The 25,623-nt window shown below is 41.3% G+C and overlaps 1 protein-coding gene across 21 annotated transcripts in view; it reads left to right on the top strand.

Moving 5' to 3' along the window:
* Window positions 1–25,623, top strand: part of ZMIZ1 (zinc finger MIZ-type containing 1) — a 352,972-nt gene that overhangs the window by 279,706 nt on the left and 47,643 nt on the right. For all 21 annotated transcript variants that reach the window (XM_074592795.1, XM_074592794.1, XM_074592792.1 and 18 more), the window contains one exon: window positions 21,959–22,103. In XM_074592795.1, the coding sequence (XP_074448896.1) occupies window positions 21,959–22,103 (145 nt within the window). The remainder of the gene's footprint in view (window positions 1–21,958; window positions 22,104–25,623) is intronic.

Below are 25,623 nucleotides of genomic sequence, written 5' to 3'. Positions count from 1 at the left end.
AACATGTATTCATTTCTGAATATTAGTAACATAATTTTGAAACCTTTCTATCAAGTATAAGTTTTCCATGAATCTTGTTTTTTACTGTTTACTCCTTCAGGTGTCTTTGTGTTTCTTCAGTCATGTTTGCTGATCTCTGAATCTTTTAACTATTCGCTTAGCTTTTTAAGGCAGAGAAATAAAAACTACATGCTATAGTCCATTGAACAGTGAGCCTTTGATTTAGGTAGCAATAATTAAAGTATTACTGCCATTTCCTTCTTATGTCCTATCTTTCTATTTCTTAGCATATAGTGATGATTTCATACAGGTTTTTTTACAGTGCCATGCCCTTATCCTGAAGGCTGTACAGGTTTAGAACGCAGTCATGTTTTAAACTGGTGCAAATGGTCCTTTTCATCAAAATAAAATGTAGTGTGGCATCCACTTGACCATACGCTTTTTTTTCCTTCCCCATCTTGTTTTTTTCTAACCTAGAAATGTGCCATCTGCGAATTTTGTCATCTTACTTTCAAACTGTTTTCCCAAAGTCTGGGTGAATATATTAAACACCTTTAATTTTTGGCATGACTTTGATCCCCCTCGCATGTTAATTGTTTGTCACATTGAGAACTGTTGATTCTGTTTGTCTTTCTGTTAAGCGGTTCCAAGCAGATGACAACACTGTTTGCCACAGATCCCATGACTACTGAGTTTCTTTACGGCCAGGGGCTTTGCCCAAGGCTCTTCAAAAGGGCAATTGAGTTACACGAACAAGCTTTACTTCAGGCATGTCTTCATTGACTTCTTCAAAGAACTGTACTGATTTGCCTCAGTCACATGTTCAGTTATGTGTTTCTGGGCATTACATTAAGGTTAACTGATCTGAAACCCTTAAAACTGGGACTCAACACACCTCAGATGTTTCGCTGTTAAAGAAAGCAATAGGATTAAATCACCAGCTAAATTCTTGTGCACTGCGAAGGAGGACAGGACTTCTTGTTACTGTTGCTTGCCCTGTTGCCAGTGCAGAGTGTGTGTAATTTATATTCTCTGTGGTTGTAAGGCACGTGGTAAATTGAACTCTTGGAAGCTCTTGTCTGGTGCTGTAACTGTCCATATTAACAAATATTAATTGGTGCACCTCTCCGTGAACAAACTTTTCAAATGTCGTGTTCATAAGACTCAGATTTCATGTCAGCAATAAAAGCCTCACGGGCAAAGTAAAAGCAGGGGTTTTGCTGACATTCTAGTGCAAGTCAGCTGTCTGCCCCTGCGCTCTGTTTTTATAAATACGGTACAGGGCCTCACCATCCAGCAGATCAACAAGGTCAGTTTGAGAAAGCAGATAAAGGAGACAGTAGTGTCTGCCTGCTGTTTGCACCGTGCTGGATAGAGGGACTCTGGTCACGTTGCCTGTGTGGGATTTTTTTTTTTTTATTTTTTTATTCATCATTCTGCACTGTAGTCATTTGCACAAAGGATGCTTTTAAACAAGTAATGAGTGCTTTCCTGTTTGGCAGTTGGTTAAACTGAACTTTGTGTTGCAGCTCTTTACGATTCACTCATACAAGACCTAAAATATTCAAGACTGGTAGGGGGGCAAAAAGCTCTGTCTGGCTCATGCTGTTTCTAGGAAAAGAGAGTCTTGGTGGGGAAAAAAACCCTGCAAAGACCTACAAATTATGCAGTGTTCTTTCTGTCCATGAATAGTTTCTCTTGTGAGTGAATGAGACTGTATTTTTGGACTTGCAGACAAAGCAACTCTTGCTACAACTGGCTTTTCTCCAAAGAACACTTACTGTGCTTATTCTGTTTATTATTTTAAAAATATAATGATAGACAGCCTGCAAGTGATCTGAGGGCCTGGGTCACACATCCAGTGTCCAGTTGGTCTTGTCTGTAGTAGTATTGCAGATCACCTTCCTGGGCAGCAAGGCTCTGTTGAGCCTCTCAAGCAGAGAGTCCCTCTGTTTTAGCAGAAATTTTGTCGTGTCAAAGAACATCAATGCTGTAACTATCATGAATCCCTAAACTTTCACTTGCTTAAAAAAAACCACCAAAAAACCTCAAACCAAAAACCAACAATGTTTTTTGCATGCTGGTGAGGATTGGTGGGAATTTACCAGATGTTATAGCTTGGAGGTGCAACCAGAAGTTATCCCATCACTGCCGCCACCACCACCAAAACACCTCCCGGGACTTTATACGAATTGGAATTATGGGATACACCATAATGGTTATGAACCATTACCTCTCTGTAAAGAGAAGAGGAAAAGGGATTTTGATATAAAGTCTTTGAAAGATGCCTATCCTATAGTAGCTGAGTTTCATTACGTAGGAAATTGTATCTAGGGGTGGGTGATGTTTTGTGGGTTTGGTTTGTTTTGTTTTTTTTTTTTCCTTTTGTTTCAAATGTAATGTAGTCAGGAAAAGACTGACCTGACCAAAGACAGACCTAAATAAATAACCAGACAGGAATCTTTATCAAGCTTTTATGACATATGCTCTAAGCAGTATTGTAGTACCAAAATGATTTCAGCAGTTACAAAGATAATTTCACCACTCGGTCTTTGTGGATTTAAAGCGGTTGTCAGAGCATTTTTTAATTAGTTTTACATGGGCAGGTGATAACATTGGAGCTCAATTTTAGGTATATTTCTAATAAAGGTAGGATTTTTAGGGCTCATTGTTCCCATCATGAGGCTGGTTTTGGATTCTTACCCTTTTTAACAATTCAGGCTGAAAATAACAAAGTAGATCTACATCTGAAGGAAAAAAAGAGGAAGGAAAGAAGGAATATATCTATAATTATATTTGTATTTCAGAGAACAGGCTAGGTCATTGTTGATGAAAAAAAATTCTATTGACCTTTTCCTTCTAGATAATGTTTTTCCCATTTGGCTGGCAAGATGCTGGTCTTTGAGTAGCAAAGTTGTCAGGGTTTTTTTGCCACTTAAAAAAATAATAATAATCCATGCAGAGCTGGCTAAGTTGATATGCAGCTGAATAGCTGTGGTTTGCAAGTACTCACAAGGGACTTCCTTGGCTTTAGAAGAGGAAAATCTCAGAAGACCTCCTTGTGGCTGACCATGTTTGAACTGCTCCCAGCTTTGACTGCTAAGCAGCGTGTTCAGGCGCCGGCCTGACTTACCAGCTGAGCAGGCAGAGCCGGGCAGTACCAGTGAAGCCACACCTCTTTGGCAGCTATTACAAATCACACTGAAGGCAGAAATAGGTCATATTATCAGTGTCTAGTTGTAGTAGTTTGGGTTTCAGATGCATAATATATCCATCAGAAAAATTACAGCATTTACACTAGCAGATGCTTTGTCCTGTGGTGCTTGTCAGGACATTTGCATGTTCTGCTATCAAAAGCATGAGATATTTCCCACCTGAAACAATGAGGAAGCTGAGAGATTGCTGAGGTGGACCATTTTGAATTTGTTACTGTTGAACTGATCTAATATAAATTGAATGCAACTTACTTTACTGTAACTGTGCAAAATGGAATACTAATTTGCAAGTAGTGGAGTAATACCCAGCTTAAGTGTTCAGATAAATGATTTTTTTATTCTTCATATTAATTTTTCTAGTATGAGCAAGCTGTAAAACCTGAAACCGTTTTGATAGCAGTAGAGGTGTTGGAATTGATTTGAATAATATGAAAGAACATCTCGATTTTTCCTTTAAAGATCAAAAATTTGTGGTGCCATTTATTCCATCAGTTCCCTGTCCACTCCTTGAGTAGCTGGTGAGAGGTGTGCGCACAGAGGGATGCACCCCCTCGCATCCCTCCCTCGCGGCCTGGAGCTCTGATGTTATTTTTACACGGGTAATAAGGGTTAGCTCAGATATGCCTGTGTTCTTGCTCGACTTTCAGTTACTGAAATGTCACTTTATTCTAATCTAGATGGGGTCAGTCTGCTTTCTGAACCACAGTAACTGCTTTGAATAAGGAGCGGGGGAAGCCTTGTATCATCAGCTTTTGTCCAAATATCCAAAGAGTTTGTGTACTTTCGTACATTGGTCTTCTCAAGTTCAGTCATCACTGGTTAGCCTTGAATTTGGTTGTAACTGAAACTTTGGGTTAATTGTAAATCCTCAAAAAATGCAATGTAATTACCCTTTGTAGGAAGAAATTGCTATAGATAACTTCTACATGTGTAAAAAATACCATGGGCTAATTAAAATATGATCCTTGGAGTTAGGCAGTGAATGTCCTGAATTGTTGCTTTCACCCCTGAGTCGCCCCAAGCCTTTTTTCAGCTTGCAGCCTGCCACAGGGGTTAGCAATGTGGGAATGGCCCGTCCTCCCGTGCCGGGCCTGCTGGCAGCTCATCCCTTCTCATCCTTGGTAGACAAGGCGTTCTCAAATGGGAGCATGGCATGTGTGCCAGGGGGGTAACGGGACAGCTCATGAAACGTGACTGTTTCTCTTTCCACTTCCCACCCACCCCCATTTCTCTCCTGCTTTTCCTCCCCTTCTCTCCTGTTCACCCTGGAGCAGATACGCGGGTCTGCCTTGTGTACTGTTTCCAAACATGAGTTAAGCAATGCCCTCCTACTTCTTGTGCCCATTCCTATCCGGAGGTGCATGGGAATCATGCCCCCACCTACAGTGTCTGTCCTTTCTCCTGTTTACTTTTTAATTTTCTTGCATATTGTTTTTGGTTAAGTCTTTGGCTTATCCAGTTGTGTTTACCATGTCTTAAGCAAGATAACAGCAGCTAATTTTTCTCTTGTAGCCAGTGTCACTGGTTTCTTCTGTCTTAGTTCTGAGTGTACTTTACTGCTAGTAGCCAAAGCGTTCCTTAATACGGAGTTTTAAACCGAGCAAGGTAAACCCAGAACTTTTGAGTCCCCGTGGTGCAAGTTGTAAGCCACTACATGGTAACGTAATATTTTTGATGGTTTTGTTAGTATTTTAGAATGCTGTGCGATGTCACCAGATTTAAGCACGATCACTCGTAGTATTTCACTGGAGAGGTTTTTTTATGATTCTGATTGTTTCCACCATTAAAAAATGTCAATTCCAGATGTGCTGGTTTATTGAGGTTAAAGCATTTGCCAGTATTTGTTATTAATATTTGGTTAGTGCTCATATCTAAATCAGAATGCCTGTTGTGCTAAGCACTGTACAAACACATTTGAAGAGCCAGTCTCTGCCCCAAAGAGTGGAGCAGATTTATGCTTTAGTCCTTTCACCTTACTACTTAATGCTGCTTTTTTGCACTTCAATTATGCTTGTCTAATGGATCTCCATGCCACTCGTGCCTCTCTGTAGTTATAGTAGTGATATTTAGATAGCCGATTTTTATCTTGATCAAATGCATGTTCCCAAAGAATTAAAAAACCCACCAATTTCCAGTGTATCATCAAATTGGCAGGCAAAGACTTTGAAAAACCCCAGTGCCCAATGAAACGCTGATGAGTGGTCCTTTCTAAAAAAGGAATGTTTCCTGTATTTTAGAGGTTTGTTTAGAATTGGGGATTAATTATAACTTGCCTGCACGTATGCTAGGATTGAGATTGCTGTGTTTTTGATGCTACGTGTATGGAAGATTGTTATTCGATCTTAAGTTCTGAGCTGCTGTTGTCTGTCCGAACACTGGAAAGGGCTTCTCTGACCCCTGTAAGGTGCTTTTCACAAAGCACGCACATTGGAAGTAACTTTCTCCATTGCCTGGGATGGATGAAAACACTCCCTGAACTCAAAAGACCATTGGTTTGATCCACTGTAGTTTCTCACCTTTACTAAAAAGGTTTTTATTAAAGACTTTATGACTTCTAGTCCTTTATGAATGTCTGGAACACAGCAGTATCAGTTGCAGTGTCAGTTGCAAGAGATTACTACTGTCTTTGTTAATTGCTCTGTTGTTACCTCTCATTAGTGTAGTGACTGCGCTCTTTCTCCCTCACCTTAGTCCACAAAGGTCCAGGTTGTGAGTTTTGTTGGTTGTTTTTTTTAATTAGTGTCTATCTGCAGCAACTTGTTAGTCAAGAGCCTGTCTGATAGAAAGTTTTCATTTGTTTCATCATGATACCTACAGTAATGTTTGCTGTAGATCATGTAACCATTCTGCAGTCTTCCCTTATGAAGTCTTTGTACCTTTTTAATGCATCCCTGTTATCTTACAAAATTGGTCGTGTTGGCTTACCCATGTTTTGTTCTGCTATCCTTTTTGCTTCCTACGCTTTTCCAGGATGAAATACATTTTTGCTTTACAAGGCTTCCTTAAACATACCTTCTCTATTAGTTTATTCCAGTCTGTAATAGCGGGGGCTTAGTCTGTACTCCAGGAAAGCTTTGAGATACTACCTTTTATAAATACTGCAGTGAACTAGACTATTTCACTTTAGAGCTTTGATTGCTTGATCCTAGGCTTCGGCTTTCAACCCTCTTTTCTCTATTTAACGTTCTGGCTCAAGTTGCTGGAGTTCTCTGCGGTCATTGCTCCGGGTGTCAAGCAGGCTGCAGAGTCGAGCACTTTCCCAGCACGTGCTTGGGAGTCCACTTAAATCGGAAGATTTTTAGCCTTTGCCACTTTGTTGTTATTTATTCTCTAGCATTCAGTGTCACATTGGCTCAGGCAAGAGTTTGCAAAGAGGTGTTAGAACCTCCGTTTTATTTTCTGCTACGTGAATCTGCTTTTTTTCAGCTGCCTTGCAGGAACTCCTCCTGTCAGATTAGCATGGTCTAGTGGTCTGCATCCAGGCTAGGAAAAGAGCCTCTGAGCTCTAATCCCACATCTGATGTTGAGTGCATTGATCCTCTCCTCTTCAGACTTCTATGGATAACTGTGAATGTATGTCCTTAATGACTGGCATTATCCTCCTCCGGAGCAGTTCCTCTCTCCTTGCAAGACCCTGCTCTATAGATGTGAAAAACCTGTTTCTACATCGATGTCCAAACCCATTCTCTCCTTCCTGGTCTTTTTATGTAAACAGTTACCCTAAAGGTCATCAGGGAGAGGGGATAGTCCTGGCAGCAGAAATGTGTCAGAACAGACCCAAATTTTCACACAGACCTACCAGTCAGTGGTCTCAGAGTCCCTCACCCTGGCAGCAACTAGATGTGATTTCACTCTACCTTTAGACAATAACTGGTCTCTCTGGCATTCCAACCAGGGTATTTTTCCCAAAGAATTAGTTCACTACCTTAGCTTCCCTCTTTGTGAAACTGGGATGATGTTCTTCTCACAGGATTAGGTGAGGATTAGCTAGTGTTTATCAGTGACTTGCAGATAAAAGAAGTGCTTTGTTTACACGTATATCTTTTAGACTGCGTGGCCTTGATCACGTGGCAGTGCTCAACTCCGCATTTGTAAAACACCTGATTTAGGATATTGCTACAAAACATTTGTTACAGACAGTTATTAAGATGTGCATATTTTTAGAGTTGAATCCTGCTTCCCAACAACGGAAGTATTTTGCAATTTGGAAATATTCTGCCCTATTCTTCTTTTTATTACCTTTTAATTTTTTTTTATTAGTGTTAGTACATAGGAGTTTTGTGGTCATGCTGGAAATTTCAAGAACATTTCTGGCCGAGTGGCTGTAAGTACTGTACAAAGGTAGAAGGAAACACAGTGCCATCCTTCAAGAGTTATCGTGCGAGACAAACAGTAAGACAATGTCTGCTGGTACCTTTCCACACCAAATATCGCTGGTTCATGAATTAAAGTATCTGGAAGCTGAAATTCACAGTGCTTTTCCTGCTTCTTTTGTCATTTCTGAAAATAAAGGTTTTGTGGCAGCTGGAATCAGCCACCAGTCTTGTTGAAAATACATCTTGTTCTTCCCTAGCGATATTGGCTCTGTGGGGCTTTCTTAGTAACATGAACAGATATGACTCAGAAGACAGAGGGAGAACAACTATGTTGTGTAGGAAGTTAAAAAACGGGGTTTTTTACCCTTTTTTTTTGGCGAAGACCTCAGTCAAGCTGCACTGCCTGCCTTTTTTTTTTTCTTTTTTTTTTTTTTTTTTTAACCCTTCTTGACAGCCTTTGGCACTGGAGCTGGTATCCTGAATTGATCTCAACAATCAACATGAAATCCAAGAGACAACAAACCAGATGTACTCAACAGCCAGTTTTTTTCTTTCAAGAGAGTTGTGCTAATCAAGAGGTAGAAGGATGATGTGTGTGCGTGTAGTGTACGAGCAGGAGCAATTCTGATGAGCAGCTTTTTATCCAAAGTCAATGAATTGACACAAAACATGAAATTTAGAAATGCTGTAATGTCTAGTTTTCATAGCACCAAACTGCAGGTTGCTAATGCAGATTGATTTATATTGCAATAGACAAGATTAGATGGGGTATTGCATGAAGATATTATTTGAATTTGGCTAAATTTGGACAGTTTGGCTTTTGGGGGGCTTTTCTTCCATCAGGAGTTACGTATACAGGCTCTAAGCAGGAAGAAAATGTAGTAGAAATTTGTTCTCAAAGTAAAATACAGGACCAAAGGAGGGGCAAAAAAAAAAAAAATCACACCTCCTTGGAGCCCATGTAATTACCCATTCTCCCTTCTCATTAAACAGTCAGCCGGTGCCCTCAGGTCTGTTCCTTGTTCCCTCCGTCCTAGTTCCCTCGGTTTTTGTTGCTCTTGAGGGTTCTCCTCGTCTCTTCCTCCACCCTCGTGTTTTCAAAATTACTTCAATCTATTCCCCTTAGAGAAAATTTCCTAATACTTGGCTGCAAACTCCTTCTTTCTTTCTAGCCCTTCAAGTAACCAGCTCCTTCCAGAAAACATTCCTGTGTTAATTTCCCTGAGAAATTGTTGCCCATGCCATCTTGTTTTTGAACTTTTATTGCATTTCTTTCAAGTTTCTTGTGGAAGGAGCCAGTTCTTATGTGTTTGTGAAAGGCCATTTCTGTAGTCCCCAGACAGTAAGTAGCCAGGCACGGTCTGTAGGCAATAAATGCATCTCTCTAACCTTTCAGAAACCTTATCTTTCTTTAATCTGTTATCTATCTTTTCCTCTCATTTCTCTTGGTTTTGACCCTCTGTTTTATCCCCTTTCCCATATAATCTTTTAGTTTACATTGCTAAAATTAAAATGATCACCTGTTATACTAACATTAAAGTAATCAATGTATAAGGGAGAAGTTTGTAAGGTACACTTAAAATGGTGTATTTAAAAAAAAAAAGATCAGATTGGTAGAGTTTGTATAAATGTAACATAAGAGATTCAGCCTTCCTGTTTACGGTGTTTTCCGCCAGCTTCGGGAGGAGCAGGAGCTAATCCAAAATGGTTCTGACCAAGAATAGAGAATTTTATTTACCATCTGCTTGGATAGCATCTTACTGTGTGTTCTACAGTAATATTTGGTGTTCTGATGTCCATTTTGATTCCTCTTATCCAGATGTTGTGGGAACATAAAATAGACGTGGTTGCTATTTGTATAGGATGTTTGCTCAGTGCTGGTATAAACTGCTGCTTTCCTCCAGGCTGTGAAACAGAAACGCTGTCCCTGTGAAAAGCTCTGCAGAATTAACGGGGCTTGAAGTCTTGGGAAATCCTCTGGGTCCCTCGCTGCCCTCCCTTCTCCTTTCTCCACTCCTCCTTGGTGTACACTCTCTTCAATTTTAGCTTCCGAAGATGAAAATCTTACCCTGATAATGTCTTATGGGTATTACAGTCTTGGATAAACAACATTTTTTTGTAGGCTCTATTGGTCATGCCAGGTTGTATTCTAGTCATTTTCCCAGAAAATGCTATGAGGAGTCACATACAACTCATCTGAAATGGTTTCCTGTTTGTGTTTGTTACTAGTGCTGTGGGATTATTTAAGCATCCAAAAGATTTATTTATTTATTTATGCTGTAAATCATCCTTTTGCACTGCTCTAACAGATTTGCCGTAGAAAATTGGTGCTGAAACCTGGTTCTGTGTGTCATTAGGACTGTGGATTATTTTCTCTGTCATCCCCATCCTCCACCTGAATTATTCGCGGGAGGCTGGGAAGACTCATGCTGCAGTTTGGCGCAAGATCGGAAAACCATTCCGGCGTGTGGCATCCATGCTGTGCTGTCTGCCTGCCTTTCTCACCCGCCCACCCCTCCCCACGGCGGCCTCCTCGGGCCCATTCGCCTTTTCAGTGGCTGAGATAAGATGTCAATGAGAGGGGAGGGAGGGTTAGCAGAGCTGCTGGAGGAATTGATTCTTGTCTGCCTCTCCCAGCAGTCTGTCTGCGCAGCAGCACATGATATGGTTTTGCACAATACCCCGCTAATGCCCTAGTCAGCAGCTTCCGAGGGAAGAACGGTATTGGGGAAAAAAAAAAAAAAATAGCAGCCCTCCGCAAGCCGCAGAGAGTACACAGACCAGAGCTAAATTTGGAAAGCTAAAGCGTATTTCATGTGAGATTATTAGAATTATTTGGGTTTCCAAACGTGTGCTCACACACATGTACATATTGCTGGCCAGCTTTTCCACGTGACTCAGCTGGATCCAAATGCAGTTGTTATTTATAGATGGCAAGAGCAGTGATGGCATTATCTTATAGCACTCCAGTCCTGAAATTATGGCACTTCTGCGCAGGGAAAGGGGGCCAGATGCCCTCTATGAGAATTTAGGCAGGCTGCTCTTATGCAAATGTCCATAGGATGAGATAGTCACAAATAACCCTTTCCCTCTTCCCCATTTCTTTTTTTATTTTCAGATAGAGAAAAGAAAGGTATTAAAAAATGAGTGTGGGCTGTGATTTCTACTAGCTTCTTCCCTAGATGCATGTAAAAAAGTAATTAGACATGTTCATTTTTTTACCTCTCCCCTATTCTATAGATAACCTATTTTCTACCTATGTGAAAACCATAAACATTCCCCCGAAGACAAGGAAACATTTTCTAATCCGTCTAAAACTAGTGTTCGTACTTAGGTGTTTAAATAAAACAGTCTCATGTTCAAAACCACTGTGTGCTTGCAGCTTGGCTAATTGAAGTGAGGCATGTCTGTGTGCGCTGGAGCCATGTCTTCGGATGCCGCCTGTGCAGAGGAACAGCTGGCTGATTTCCGCCTCTGCGGAGTGCCGTAGCCTTGCTGCTGGGGCCAGGCTCTGAGCTGCAGCAGGGAATTCTTCTAGCTGGGGGGAAAAACACAAAACCAAACCAAATAAATGTCTAGGGAAAAGGAAAAAAAAATAAGAAAAAAACCCCAACAGATCAGATTCCTGGTCAGGTTCAGAGCGTGGTCATGAAAAGAGATGCTTCAGCACAGCTGGGAGCATGGAAGCCACAGCAGGGCATGGGCACAGACAGCAGAAGACAGGGCTACCTGAAGGCAGTATTGCTGCCGAACACTTTGTATCATGAAAATACAATCAAAATAATCTGAAGGTCAGGGTAGAGTTATTTAGATGTTCCTCATTTTATGCCAGCTTGGGCTTTCTGTGCGGTCCTAATTGTAACAGAGCATAGATGATGTGCTAGTTTTGCTGTATTGGTAATAAATGAAATAAACAGTGCACGTTGTGTCTTAAAGGGTGTCAGAAAGCCTTAGCAAGAGCATCCATGGCTCACAAAGTGTGGTTCTTTCATACGACCGTGTTTGAGGTGGGAAATGTCTGTTAGCCCAATGGACACAGCTAGAAGAAACGAACTTTCAGGTACAGAAGCCCTTCTCTTGCTCAAATTAGTTACCAAGTTCCCAGTGCAGCTTGGGAACAATTATTTGGCATTTAACTTTGGTATGTTAATTGAATGTTAATTAATTAGGCAGTTCTGAAGAAAAGGTGGTTGGCACCAGAGGAGCAGAGCAGGTTGGTAGTAAAGGGAAGATGACAGGGTTTGTGGGGTTGGTGGGACACAGAGAGGAAAAGAGAAGTAATGACTTTGTCAGAAAACTAACGCATTGACTGGGAGGTGAGATGAGAAACATTGCTGCCTTGAACTTGCAGTGCATGCACAAATCTGTCTCTACTCTGTATTGTTTGAACAGAAATAAGTAAGTTAAAAACTCCTGTAAGCTGAGTTTCTTTGCTGATGTCCTTAACCGTTTTCATGTTCTGCACGCAGATTATTTTTATGTAGTTGTAATTTTCTTTCAGAATGAAAAAAAAGATACAAGGATAGGGTCATAGTGCTTTCAGCTTAATTCAGTTCAAGTACAAAGTCTGTGTAGTGTGAGAAATGGTCCTGCAACCCCTAACTTTGAAAACTAGCATATTTTTCCTTCAACACTTAGAAAAGTTGGCAAAGGTTGTGTTACACTAATTGTACAAAAATAAAAAAATTCTGAGGACACCTGATAAAACATTCTTTTCACATAAAATGTAGAATAATGTAAAATTAAAGCAAAGAGCCAGACTGCAGAACCAAGAAGCAAAAGTTCCTAAAATAGCTTTTGGTCCTTCTCAGAAGTTCTGGCTGCGCAATGTTAACTTTGGAAACACGTTTCTGCTATAAATTTTGGTTGTGTGGTTTTTGTCATTTTTTTTTTCCTTCTTGAAAGCCTCTCCAGATGTTTTACAGTTGTTGTTTGAAAATGTTCCATGGCAGGCACTGAGACTGTGGGCACAGAGCAGTAACGCCTTGATGTGGTGGTTGTGGTTTTTCCTTGCAAAGGGAGGAAGGTGTATGATCCTCTCTGTTCTGGGGCCTCGTTCTGTCACAAATGGTGTGACCTTCAGCATATCACCTGCTCTCGGTTTCTTTCATCTTTAAGACTTAGCCAGCAAGCCGTGTAGCTGGATGGCCGCATCAGCAGTCTCTGCAGGAACTCCCCACTCTCTAACTGAGATGTTAAGTATTTTTTACATTTCTTGTCTTTTTGGAATGGTTACAAATACAAGTCAGATCTGAATATTTTTCTGATGCAGGCTGTTTGATTGAAATTCCTGTGTTCACAATCAGAGATTCATTTGATTATAAAAGACTTCAAAAAGTCATCTGTGCCATGCCCCCTTGGCTGAAAAATCCCTCATGCCATTCTAGTTCTCGTGTGATGTTTATCTGACCTTTCCTTGGCATCTCCGTTCATGGAGATTCCTCAATTTACCCCTCAGGGTATTCAGGAGCATTAGGGTGCTCCTAATACCTAACCTGTGTCTCTTCTCTCTCTTTGTATATTATTTTTGGTGTTTCTACTGTGGATATGGATAATGCTTTGTTATTCAGTAAATAGGAATACTGCTGTCAATCTTCCCTCTTCTAAAAAAAAAAAAAAAAAAACACCAAACAAAAAATGCCAAACCACCAACCCCCCTACTCCATGCAGTCTTTTCTTGCAGGTTGTATTGATACATTTTTTTCCTGCTCATTCTGATGACTTTTCTCCCCCTTCTGTGGCTGTACCTTGTGGTGGGTTAGAGAGAAAGGAGAACTGTGCATCTTTCAGACTTGGCTTCCTCTCACGCAGCCAAGGAGGCTGGTTGAGTTTCCTGCGGCGGCACGGCTCGGCTCAGCTTCTGCGCAGCTACTGCCTTCAGCTCCGCTTCCGAGAATTCCTGCCTTCAGAGATGGTTCTCACCCTGTTGTTGGGAAGGTGTGCAGTGTCATACTTCATACTTGTCCCTGTTGGACATAGTTTCAGACCATTTCTCCAGATTTTCAAGATGATTTCAAGACCAGATTTCTGCAGTGAACTGGTGCTTCTTTCCAGCTTGTGCCATCTGTAAATTGAACCAGAACATGTTCTAACCCTTTCTCCATCTGCATCATAGATATCCATAGCGGATATCCATTTCAGACTCAGAACAAACTCCTGCAAAAACCCATCCGATAGTGCTTGTTTCTGTTACTGACAATTGGTTTAATAGTTCGGTAAGCTTAAGCTTACAGCCATTTTGTGTTGTGTTCAGCTAGCCCTTATTTCCCTTGTTTATTTGTAAGAATGTCACGTAAAGCAGCACTGAAGCCTCACTAAAATCAGCCTAATCTATGCTCAGGGTCTTTTGTCTGCTAGTGTAAAGAAAGTACAGAAGTGTGGCGTGATTTGTTCCTGACAAATCCATTTTGGTTGTTACTTGTTTTTTAGATTCCTCTTCATCCTTTTGAATAGTTTGGGTTATTTTTCCCCAGTAGGAAACTGGACCTCCAATTCTGTGGTTATTCCTTTTCCTTTTTTAAAGATAGCCACTAGATTTTTCCCTTTTCCAGACTTCTGATGTCGTACTGTTTGTGCATGGATTCCCTGTGTTCAAGCTCTGATTAAATGCCTCTGTATTTTTTTTCTAGCACTTCTGGGTGTTAGTGGTAGTGTTAACTCAGGAGTTGTTTACAGTAGTAATTGGAGGGCTCAGGATGGATTAAGTGAAAGAGAGCCTCTCGCCTACAGGTCACTGGTTTGAATCTAGCCAAAGATGGGTTAAAGTGAGTCACTTCCATTTTTCAGATGGCTGTATTACGTGTGAAATCTGTTGATGACTAGAACTGGCATTACAAAATAAAAGCATACAGCAGTAATGAAAGACACTGTTGTTTGAAATCTAAGCAGTGAAACCAACAATTGGATGAGTAAGAAAACAAGCTATTGGAGTGCATTTCCTTTGGAAAGCCGTATCCAAGATTCACTTGCTGGTGGCCTTTCACCAGCTTTGTCTTCTCTTTATAATGGGGCATGTTTTCAGATGTAGCAACGTGGGTACAGCTAAGCCTAAATGAGACGCTTACGTATTTTATCTGGATCTGTGCAGAGTGTTTTGTGCTTGCCAAATTGAGCCATTGTTGCTATGCTTTGTGATGTATTACTTCAAAGTTAATGTAGTGAATCTGGTAAGATGCTCTGCCAAGTTTTGGCAAGTGTAGAAGGAAATTGGGGAATCCTGGTTCCACTGAAGTCATGGGGTAAGGATAGCAGTATTCAAATCTCCAGCATGTAGTATTCCAATTGGCAAGAGCTTTTGGGGAAGCCTATATATATATATGTGTCTTGAGAGGTATTTATGAAGAGCTGAAGACATACCAAGGCAAGCTGGACCCATATTCAAGACCAGACTCGTACATGGTGCCACACTCATGCATCAGTTGTGAAAGCACATGCTAGATAACTCTCAGGTTTGCAGTAAGGGTTTTGTTGAATAAAACCTCTGTTAATTAATTTGATACTATGTTCAGTTTAATTAGGCATTCCCCATGTTATCTATTTTGCTACAAACCTGTGTGGTGTTTGGTTTTTTAATGATAACACATAACTGCATTATAGGTCCTACCAGGGCAAAGCTGGGTAATGTAGCAGGACACAGCTGCAGCTATAGTAATGAAGGAGGCATTGGTGATAAAGGTCATTACTTGGGTATTAGTGGTAGAAACATGTATCACAATGTTGAAGGGTGGCTGTTGACTTTGTGTTCCTGTTGGGATTAGCAGGGCAGTTCCTGCCCCCAGCGCAGGGTTTGAGCCAGCCGCCCCCTTCGCTCTGCTGGGGAATTGAGCTCCATGCAGTTCACTGTGCGGTCGCTGGGAATAGCGCCTTACTAGACCTGTCTGCATTTGGAGGCGGTACCAAAGGTACAACTTACTCTCCTCATTTCTCTACTAGTGGAGCAGGTTTGTGTTGGTACTTTTAACTTCAGATAAAATCAGTCAGTTTAATCCAACTTGTTTACTTGAACTGTTTAAGCTAACTTCGCTGATTTTGCCTGATGGAGAACAGTGAGCGCAGTCCCCAGCTGCTCCAAAAAAGCAGCCAGCTGGGGTGAAAGCCTCCCGGGATGAGGTGGGAGCAAGCACTGACTGCGTGCCATGGGCCCCAGCGTGCGGAGTGGGCATCTGCTGGCAGCCAGAGCTGTAGGGCTGGGAGGAGGGATGGACTCCCTGGGAACCACTGCGAGTCCATGTTGAACAGCCAGACTGCTGAGAAATGACTACTTCTGCTTTGTAATTGGCATTATATATACTCCTTTTGTGCTCTCGGCATTGAGGCGGATACAGAGCAGAAGCTTGTGTAATGACAGGGGTAGAGCTCGTCTGTCGCAGGGTTAGGACACGTAGCTGTATCTTGAAAGAACTGAAGAGGAGGGGCAAACGCATACTCTGAATCTCTCCTAATGGATAGTTACATCCTATTTCCTTTGTGGCCTTGCTTTCCTGCGCTGACTGACCATCCGATGGGTTAGCCCACCATTGCCAGGCTCTGCTGGAGTGTGTGAGGAGGAGAGCTGCGGGAAAATCAATCCTTGAAATAGTTTGGATGACCAGTTTCCCCCTCTATTTCCATTTTCCAGCGCTTGAAGAGCAAAATGGCTTTTAAAACATGAGGAAAACATCTGATTTACTGCTTCCCAAAATTGTGGACAAAGGCACCATCCTTTTAATGCAATTGAAGTTATTTTTCTAATGCTACAGCACATTGAGTGTTAGGTAGTTAACATTTTTAATATATTTTTCCAAACAGTATGTAGTCTCCATTTTTCTGTGTAAAAAGAATAAGATTCTTAAATAACCAAGACAATAGTTATTTCCACTCCTCTCCTCTTTGCTGCTTCCCTTCCCACCCCACCAAATTATCTGACTGGATGATTTATAAAAACTGTATTTAGATTGCAGTCTATACAGAAGAGGATAGAAAGCCCACAGTAGCTCGGTATTCAACTTATCTGGAATTCTCCGTGTAAAAAAATATGAATTGGCTTCTGAAAGCAATATAAAATTAATGGATATGATCTGAGAAAAAATTCTGAATTTTCTTACTTATGCTGTAAATATCTTTTCAGCCAAATGCATTTCCTTCTGAGACACAAAACCAAACTAGCAGGACGATGCTGAACAGATAGTTCTCCGAATCAAACTCCTCCTTTTTTCCTAATATTTTCATTGCAGTGAGTAAGAAATACGGGTCTGCCAGTCTGCCTATTGAACTATCTACTGCAGCTTAACTGCAGCAAGGAAGCGGTAATCCTATTGTGCTCCTCCAGCAGTCTCCCGGGAAGCTAAAGGCATTGAAATTACTGAGCTGTTGTCCTATCCCCTCCTCACCTGTCTTTGTGGCTGTAAATATAGTGTCTGCCTGTAAATAACGGTTTGCTGCACCTTTAAGCATGTTCCCTAACAAGAGGCAGTGATTTACTGAGGTGATAAGCTGTAACTAATACTAGGGTATCATAATAGGTAAATAGATTAGCACCATGCTTCTCTGTATTTTGCTTTCTAGGGAGCCCACTGGCTCATTCACTCGGAGATGCTTACTACAGCACTTCGCATCGTGCCGAGTTAAATCACTCGGTTACAGGACTGCAGCTATCGGTGCTGGTGTGGATGCAGCTAATGAAATGCGTTAGGGAATCTATGGGGTAACATAGATCGCTTAGCCTGGTTTCCTTCCCTTTTCTGTTGCCTGGCCCAAAAGGGGTTGTAATGGGCTGTACCAATATTCGATGCTATGGCTATAAACCATGCTTTGAGCTGTGTCATCAACATCCATCACAGAACTGTTGGAAGTACGCCGACATCATTTGTCGTTGAGAAGTAAGAAGCAGCGCGGGCAGCCTGGGCGTGATCCATGGCTTCCCCCAGCTTGAGCTCCTTGGTTTTCCTAACAGAAGGGCCCGGCACTTCCACAGGGGTTGTGGTGCTACTGCCAGTTGATGGATCCACATGGCTGAGAGGGACGAGAAGGTGCTATGGAGCGGGCAGCGGAGGCCTTTGTTTCCATACTGCCTGGCAGGTTTTCAGCACAAAAGGGCCCTCGCAGGAAAGGAGCAGTACTGGGGGATGTGGCCGGTCCTAATAATTGTGTCACAAATCTTGTGATATTTGGCACGTTCTTAAAGACCTGGCTCATAGAGGCGGGGGATTAAATAACAATTGCTTCCTTTCTCTTTCAAGCAAGGCTTAGCTCTGTGGTTGCAGAGAAATGCTTGAAATGTGACTGGGGCTGAAGGGGAAAAAATAGATCTTTGCCTTCCAGCTTTTCCCTCTCTTTATCCCCAGGATCCCAGTGTGGATACATTGCGATGTCTTGTGATTTTTTTCAATGAAAGCGTTTAGAACTATTGGAGGCATCCAGAAGGACATAAAGCATGGCCAGCTCTGGGTGTGTAGGAGTATTTATGAGTATTTTAAGGAGAGGTCGGTCACACTCTGTGCTGAGACACAGTCTTGCAACTTCTGGTCCTCTTCAGAAAAAGGAGAAACAAAAATGGGGCTGGGTGGCAGCAAGTTAAAATCTCTGAATGGGTTTTTTTTCTCTCACTTCCTTAGGGAAACCCCTTGGGCTACTCATAATTGAAATTTCTCTTATTTTTAAATCTTTCTGGTTTTCTCTATTTCACAAATGTGAAAACTAAGGCTGCTCATTTCTGTGTTGGTTTCTTAACACAGTCGTCGTTAGCAAGTCAGTATTGATTTATTCCTATGAAAATACATCAACGCTTAAAGTAAAATGCAATCCCATGAAGGATGATACGGGTTTTGCAAACGGAGAAAAGTAGGTCAAATATCGTGCCAGTCATCCCAGAGCGTGTCCCTTTAAGCCAAATAAATGTGTGAATGCACTTAAACTGTCAGCATGTCATTTGATTGCCATTACGCATCTTTTGGCATGAGCTGGCAGAGCCCTCTGTGACTGAGCAGGGGTTGAAAATGTCGATTCTGGTGTATTAACCAGATTGTATTTTACACCTGGGCTGCATGGGAGGGGGGTGCGTGTTTAAGGATTTTTCCTTTTCCCCCATTGCAACAGTTGACTTCAACTTCAGCAGGAAAGCCACATCGTTATATGCAAGGGACATTGTAGCAATGCAGCACAGGAACACGATTTAAATCTGATCATTAAACTGCCGCAGCAAGAGGCTGCGAGAGACGGTGTGGATGGTCCATCTGCAAAATCTGTGCTCCTGTTGTACAAGGAGGAGGGGCGGAGGGGGAGAAAAAGCAGCTGCTTGGCTGTGCTATGAGAGGGAGAGAGTGACTGTTGGCACCATCTGTAGCTGTCCTTTGTGCTTGCTGCTTTATCTGTTCATTATAGTATGATACTGAATTTCTCGTGCTTTGAGTGTAAATGAGTTGAGATGCGCCTAATACTGTCAGCATAAAAAGCAGTAACTAAGTACACTAAAGATGAATAGTGTAATCTGTAAATTCATTTTGAGGTTGCTTCATCTTGCTTGAATAGCCCAGGAAGTGATGTTCTACAGCAGCCAGCTGTATCAGATGTGCGTGTGGGGTATATATTCATCTCACCGAGCGGAGGGCAGAGCAGTGGAGGTGGATGGGGCAGGGAGAGGGGAGGCTGCCCTAGCATTTCCAGCAGAGGAGAACAGACTCCTTCAGAGGGTTCTTGCTGCTGTCGAGCAGGATAGAGGGGGACTGGTAACTCCTAAGGCAGCTACAGACAGCTCTGTTTTCATTCCATGCACAAACACCGACGCAGGGAAGACAGCGATTATTATACGTGGTACATGAGTCAGAATGTCCCAGGGAGGAAAGGTTAAACCTCTCCGTAATGAATGCTGTGATAGGGATGAGTAAATTTGTTATGTTTCATACCTGTAGTCTCTTAGTTTCCAAAAACATGAGTCCCCTACAGATAATTTGTAGAATGAAACCGTCCAGCTTATCTTGAGGACCTCTTTGTTCTTCGGTGGTTTACGTTTCACCTTTATAAATGTGTATTGGATATTGGTAATAATAATAACTCATTAAGATCTTTTCTTATCTTCACCTCACCAAAGCAATGCTATCTCATTGGCATATTACTTTTCTGGGAGTTACTCTGCTTTTTTTTTTCAAGCAGGTTTGGCTTTTGTTTGCAGATTCATGCCCTCAGACCCATTGGGTTGTTGCTTTTTATCTTATTTGTCAAGTGCATATAGGTGTGCAGAAAGAGCAGCTCCCTCCTCCCACCAAAGCCTCGTTTAAGATGGACGATTTCCATTTGACACCGTAGTAATTACACTCGGCTGTGGAAGTGCTCAGCATCCACTATTACTCTGCGACGGCTGTGTTTAGCGTTAGGCAGAACACTTTGTTCGTGTTTCTCGGAGCTCAAGCGGCCGTGGTACGCGGGAAGAAACCCTGCAAGGCAGGGATTTGTATCTCCAGGCAGCTGGAAAAGGGGGAGGGGGGGCCTTTGGCACATTAGTAATGATATACCAGGGATAAAAGGTGAGTATAATTTGATCAAATGCTTGTTGACAGTTTCCTTGGCTAATAGAGAAGCAGCTTAGACTGACACTCGTTGCTGGAATATTTCACAGAGCTCCAGGGGATGCTTTCTGTAGGCTACACGTGAGGCTGACAATTTCTGAGTGACCATATTTAGTTACATAAAGAAGCGGTGTCTCCTTTTTGTCACAGCAGAGCTCTAAAATGCCTCCCTAAACACTGCTCTTGACCTTCTGCTTGATAAATGCAATGAAATTACTACCTCTCCTTTGTCCAAATTTGTGATTAATTCATAGGAATGGCCTGGGTTTTAAGTATTTTTCTTGTGTGGCTGTTAAAGTTGAGAAAGTCCAGTTGTTTCTCGTACTGAAAAAATCATATTTATGAGTGTTCTTGGCAAAGCAGTTCCTTTTTTTTCCCTTTACAAATGCGACTTTACAATTGGTCTCTTTGGAATTTGTTCTACTAAGTATGTGTTAACAGCACCTGTGAGTATCTACTGGAAAAAGAAGGTGATGTAGCCTGAAATGATAGTTTGCAACTGCTTATGATTATGTTATTTGGTGAAAAGATCCATTAGAAAAATAAGAAATGCAAATAAAAGCCTCAATTTTAGAGAATTCTGCACTTGTCTCTTTTAAACCAGTAAGCCTAAAATTACCTGTAGAGCTCTCCTACTCTAAACCACTGTGGCAGCTTGGGTTTTGAGTAGTCTTCTGGTTCTCACCTACTTGTGCGATCTGTTGATTTGTGTTCGGTTCGTAACACCTCAGGAAAGCACTTAGTTAAAAATTAAATACAAAGCATTTTCTTGTTCTGAGGGGTTTGTAAAGCATACTTTAAAGAAGGAAAAACCCCAAGTGCTTCCACTTGAGAACGTTGCTTCAACTGCAGAATTTTGCAATTAGTCTGCACTTCGTTCCAGTGAAACTCTTCACCATGTCACACCTTGGTGAGTTTTTACCTGAGCCACTTCTGATGTTGGAATTAAACGAGCTGTTGGAGGCTTCGGTGGGGTTTCATGGCTGGGTGCACTCACAGGAGCCACATTTCACCCGCAGTCACTTTCTGGAGTTCTGCTTACTGCAGAGTAGGTGGTTGATGTAACAGGGGCTGGTCTTTTCTGAGTGTGGGAGAGTGTGGGAGAGGCCATGTTTTCCAATATAATGACCCCTTTCATGTCTTCACCAGGAGTTGCAAGCTTTTTATCCCTCTAGGAAATCTCTGCATCTTCATAGTTCATAAGCGTGGTTTTCCTGTAAGCACAGAATTACCCTCATTGACCAGAAGATTAGGCATATAATGGAAATACACATTTAGGGGTTGTGCTGTGTCAAATATAGATTTAAGTGCCTAACTTTGTATCCATACATCAGTGTGGCCATATTGTCCTGTTTATCTATTCAAGACTGGTAGCTGACAGCAGTTTTGGAAACAAATTCCTGCACATGGGTTTTTCTTCATGCCTCTCCAATTAGGCTTTTTCACAAAAATAGCCAAACAGAAAAGAGATCTTCTTGTTCTTTGCTCCCCTCTGTGAATGATGTCTTCTGTGTGGTTTTGTTACATTTCTGTTCATGTGAAATGAATTCTGCATTATTATTTTTTTCCACTCACAACAGCTATCCCATGTCCTTGCACCGTATCCCTTCTTCATCTCTGTGCTGCTCAGCTCAGACAAGTTCTCTCGTGTGTCCTGAGCTCTTACAGAATGTTTGTAACTTGTGTAAAAACATTGTAATGATAGTGTAGGGCAATTACAGACTCAACTTGATAGGATAATAATGTGAGTGGTGGTTCGTGGACAAGCTTTTCACTCCTAGGGTTTGTCTGTTCGGATTGTGACTCCTGTGACAGTAGCTTGCATCTGCGCTCAGCTGTGCCGGTTCTTCAGTTTTGCACTTACTGTCATTGTGTTCTGTTTGTGCAGCGCTGCTTTCATCGTGGTGTGAGGAGCTGGGACGGCTCTTGCTGCTTCGCCACCAGAAAAGCCGGCAGAACGATCCTCCAGGGAAGCTACCCATGCAACCCCCCATGAACTCTATGAGCTCCATGAAACCCACCCTCTCTCATAGGTGAGTCTCAGCCCTGTCCATAGGAGTGGCAGTCTGTACAGGTGTACCATGTGACAGATCTGTTAATTGAAATGCTTATTACCATCGACCATTACAGACAACAGGGGATCTGTAATTACAGCAAGTACTAAATAAACTCAGGTTTTGTCATTGCTATATCCTGCTGCATAGTGCAGTGATGCTTCCATCCTCAAATCCATGCTCAGATCAAGTGGGCTTAGTTTCAAACTTCAAGTTGTGCCCTAGAGATAAACTTCTACAACATGTCTCTCACCAGACATTTTTCTACTGTTTATTTAAATACAAATGGCTTTTCTTTAGGTTGTAAACATTTCACTGATGTTCTGTTTTGTAAGTTGTGTTGGAAAGGTATTGTATACAAAGCAATTGTATAGTGGGTGTAGTCATAGGTGGGAGAATGACCTGTACCACCTTGTATCAGGTGAAGATTACAAAGCACTTATGTTAATTTAGAGAAAATATGAGCATTAAAGGACACCAGAAGAAGCTGAAGATGCGAAGCCTTTGCTTACCAAATTACGTGGAGGAACAGCATCTGTATTTCTTGTCTGCAGAGCCTAGGTCAAGGCAAAAGATGAAGTGTAGATTGGATTGAACATTCATTTCATGCTTTATGTTTCTGGGAGTTTTTTTCAAGGCTTTCTTTCCCTCAGCACCACCTTAAAGAAACCACAAATAGTATAAACTGGTTTTAGTGTAGGGCGCTTCAGTAAAGGATTATGAGAGTGTGGATGAGGCTAAATTCCTTGTACCTAGGTTCTAGAGTAGCATAAGGAACTTGAATTTTTGTGTTAGGGTGGAGCTTAGGGACACCTTTGTACCAGTGCATTTGCATGTGTGAATTAGTCTGGAAACCGCGTTTGGGTTGGGTTTTTTTTCTTTATTTTTGTTGCATTTATGGGAAAACCATACACACCTGTGCGTTTTATTATACTCATTGAAAATAAGATCCTTTTTTCTGGTATAACCAATATAATATCACTGACTTTTCAGAGTACCTGGATTGCCTCTTTTTTCAGTTACTTATGAAATGATTGATTGCAAACACACTTAAAAAAAAAAACCAAAAACAAACACACACACAAAAAACCCCCAGAAAACCTGTTCTAAAATAACTTATTTTTACACCTGGAAGCTTTGCAGAAGCCAAGCTGAAATTAGTGGCCAGTCTGCAGACAAAGTGTGGTGCAGTGTATATGCTCTCTTAGGTGTAGTTTTGTGGGTTTTAGATGCCTGATTCTCATCCGACCTTTTAGCCTCTGTTCCCCCGGAGTCCATAAAAGTAAGGATGAAAGCACTGTTGTATCTCACAGGGGCTGTGTGCTGTGTTACTAGATAAGATAGGCACAACTCTTTTCTTTCATGGCAGTTTTCCGCTGAAACTCTGTCACATGTCAAAAAATAAATACTTTCTTCTGCTAAACCTAAATACCAGCATTTCTGCAATACTGGGTTGCCAGTATTCTACCAAATAGTAGAACATCCTGCCCAGTTTCAAACAGTCCCTGTAGGTTTCTCTTGAGTATTTCCCTTGAAATGCTATACTGAGGAATGCGCTCGGAGTCAGTTCTAAATTACTGCTGTTTACCTATGAGATGCCCCTCTAGAAACATGATTTCTGTGGCATAACTTCTTATCTACAATAGCAGCAGCAGCCTCTTAGGGATTTGGAATATCTGTATCGCCGCTTCAGTGTGTGCTGTTGTCTCGTCTGTAATTTAGCCATAACCATGACTGCTTAGAATCTCTCGGGTGGTACATTAGAATGAGACATCTTGTGGCTCTCCAACTTCTTTTTCCAACTGGAACTGTTTATTTTCATGGATGTTTTATAATGAGTCTATAAGACAGTAGTGAAGTGTGGTGTGAAGAAGAATTGAGTTTTCTGTTTGACTTAAACAAAAGATGAAAAGCCATTAAGTACAATCCCAGTGACAAAACTGTTGATGAAGCAACTTTTGTATTTGCATTAGATTACATTTGGGTCAAAAGCTTAGTATGAAAGTTCACTGTATCTTATCTCTAATTCACGAGGTTTTTGTCTGAATTCAAACCAAAAAAAAAAAAAGGTATGCTTTGTATTTGCTACAAGAAATTAATGTAGCCAGCTAATTCAAGTTTTGTAGAAGAATTAGATATTAAATTAAAACAACCAAGAGCATATTCAAGAACCTTACGTAGCTTAACAGAGGGAATATAGGATATGTGTCAGCTGCTGAATATCACTAGACAAAAAAACCCTTCCCCTGTCATCGGACTGTCTTGAGTATTTCACACAGAGCTTGTTCTGCTGTTGCTTTTACTAGCAACAGAATTACCCAGAACTCTAGTCAGGGACTAGAATCCCCATGTACCTGGCGCTACAGAAATACAGCTGCTGAGTCACAAAGTTGAAACAGGGCTCGGCTGCTAAATAAATTCTGATTCAATAATGTATCGCAAGAATCTAAATCCAAGGATTCGTATTTAAGAAACTATGGGCATATACACTGGAGGGAATTCAGGTCTGGCCTATTTTTAGGGACAACCTTTTATTTTTAAAAAGTTAATTGAGTTGTGGGAGAGAGCTGAAGTAGACTGATCGAGGAGGGCGTTGATACTGTTGGGCAAATGCACTTACCAAGAGCACAATATAAGCCGTACAAGGATGTGCACACATGCAACAAATGCTTTCAGAGTAGGGACTGTATCATGCTGATTTCATTCTAAATTTAGTTTTTCATTAACAGAATGATTGAGTGTTGCATATGGAACAAAAATTCAGCTAAATACCTACTTCCTAATGTAGGGCGGTTAGCAAAAAGTGCAAAAGCACTGGATTCTCAAAAAAAACCCCTCAACTTTATCTTTTTTTTTTTAAAGTCACTGCAGTGTAATAATAGTTAGCTCAAACTTGAATGTGAGGTTCATTGAAAAATATTTTTTTACTGTATTTTATTTTATTTTTAGGCTTTTTTACTGATTCATGTGGATAAATTTCACTCCTGTACTGAAGGACCAGTACGAGACCTATCCACCTCCTTAATCTGTACAACTTCTAATTTAAGCCCTACTTAAAGTATTTATGGGGGACTTAAGGAGAGGCGGTAGTCTTTGGGCTGGCTCTTCCGCATAGGAGAGAAATTTCATGCTTTCTAGCTTGCAGGGAGCTACTTCTTTGTGTTGTAGTTTTTGAACCTGACGTAATGTCTGTAGTAACAGATACTACTTAAGCTGACTGATTTTTTACTTTTAAATGAATTCAAAGTCTTTGGCAAATGCTGTTATCTAAGTACAAAATATTGTCATTATACAGTTTCCTTTGCTTTGATCGAGTTCTGACTTAACGTTTCCTTGCATTAAGTGGTGGACCTTTACATGTGGATCAAACTGAATCTTGGTTGATAATGGGTACAGTTTCCATCAATCCCAGCAGGAATTACACCTTGGTTCAGATCCACTAAGGTGGATCTGACCCACGCAAGCTCTAGGGGGCTTCTCATTTTTGGCATAGCTTGTA

This window comes from Larus michahellis, chromosome 6 (assembly GCF_964199755.1).
Source record: "Larus michahellis chromosome 6, bLarMic1.1, whole genome shotgun sequence".
Classification (NCBI taxonomy): domain Eukaryota; kingdom Metazoa; phylum Chordata; class Aves; order Charadriiformes; family Laridae; genus Larus; species Larus michahellis.
The sequence above is the reverse complement of the archived record's forward strand: the minus strand, read 5'-3'. Positions and strand labels throughout refer to the sequence as shown.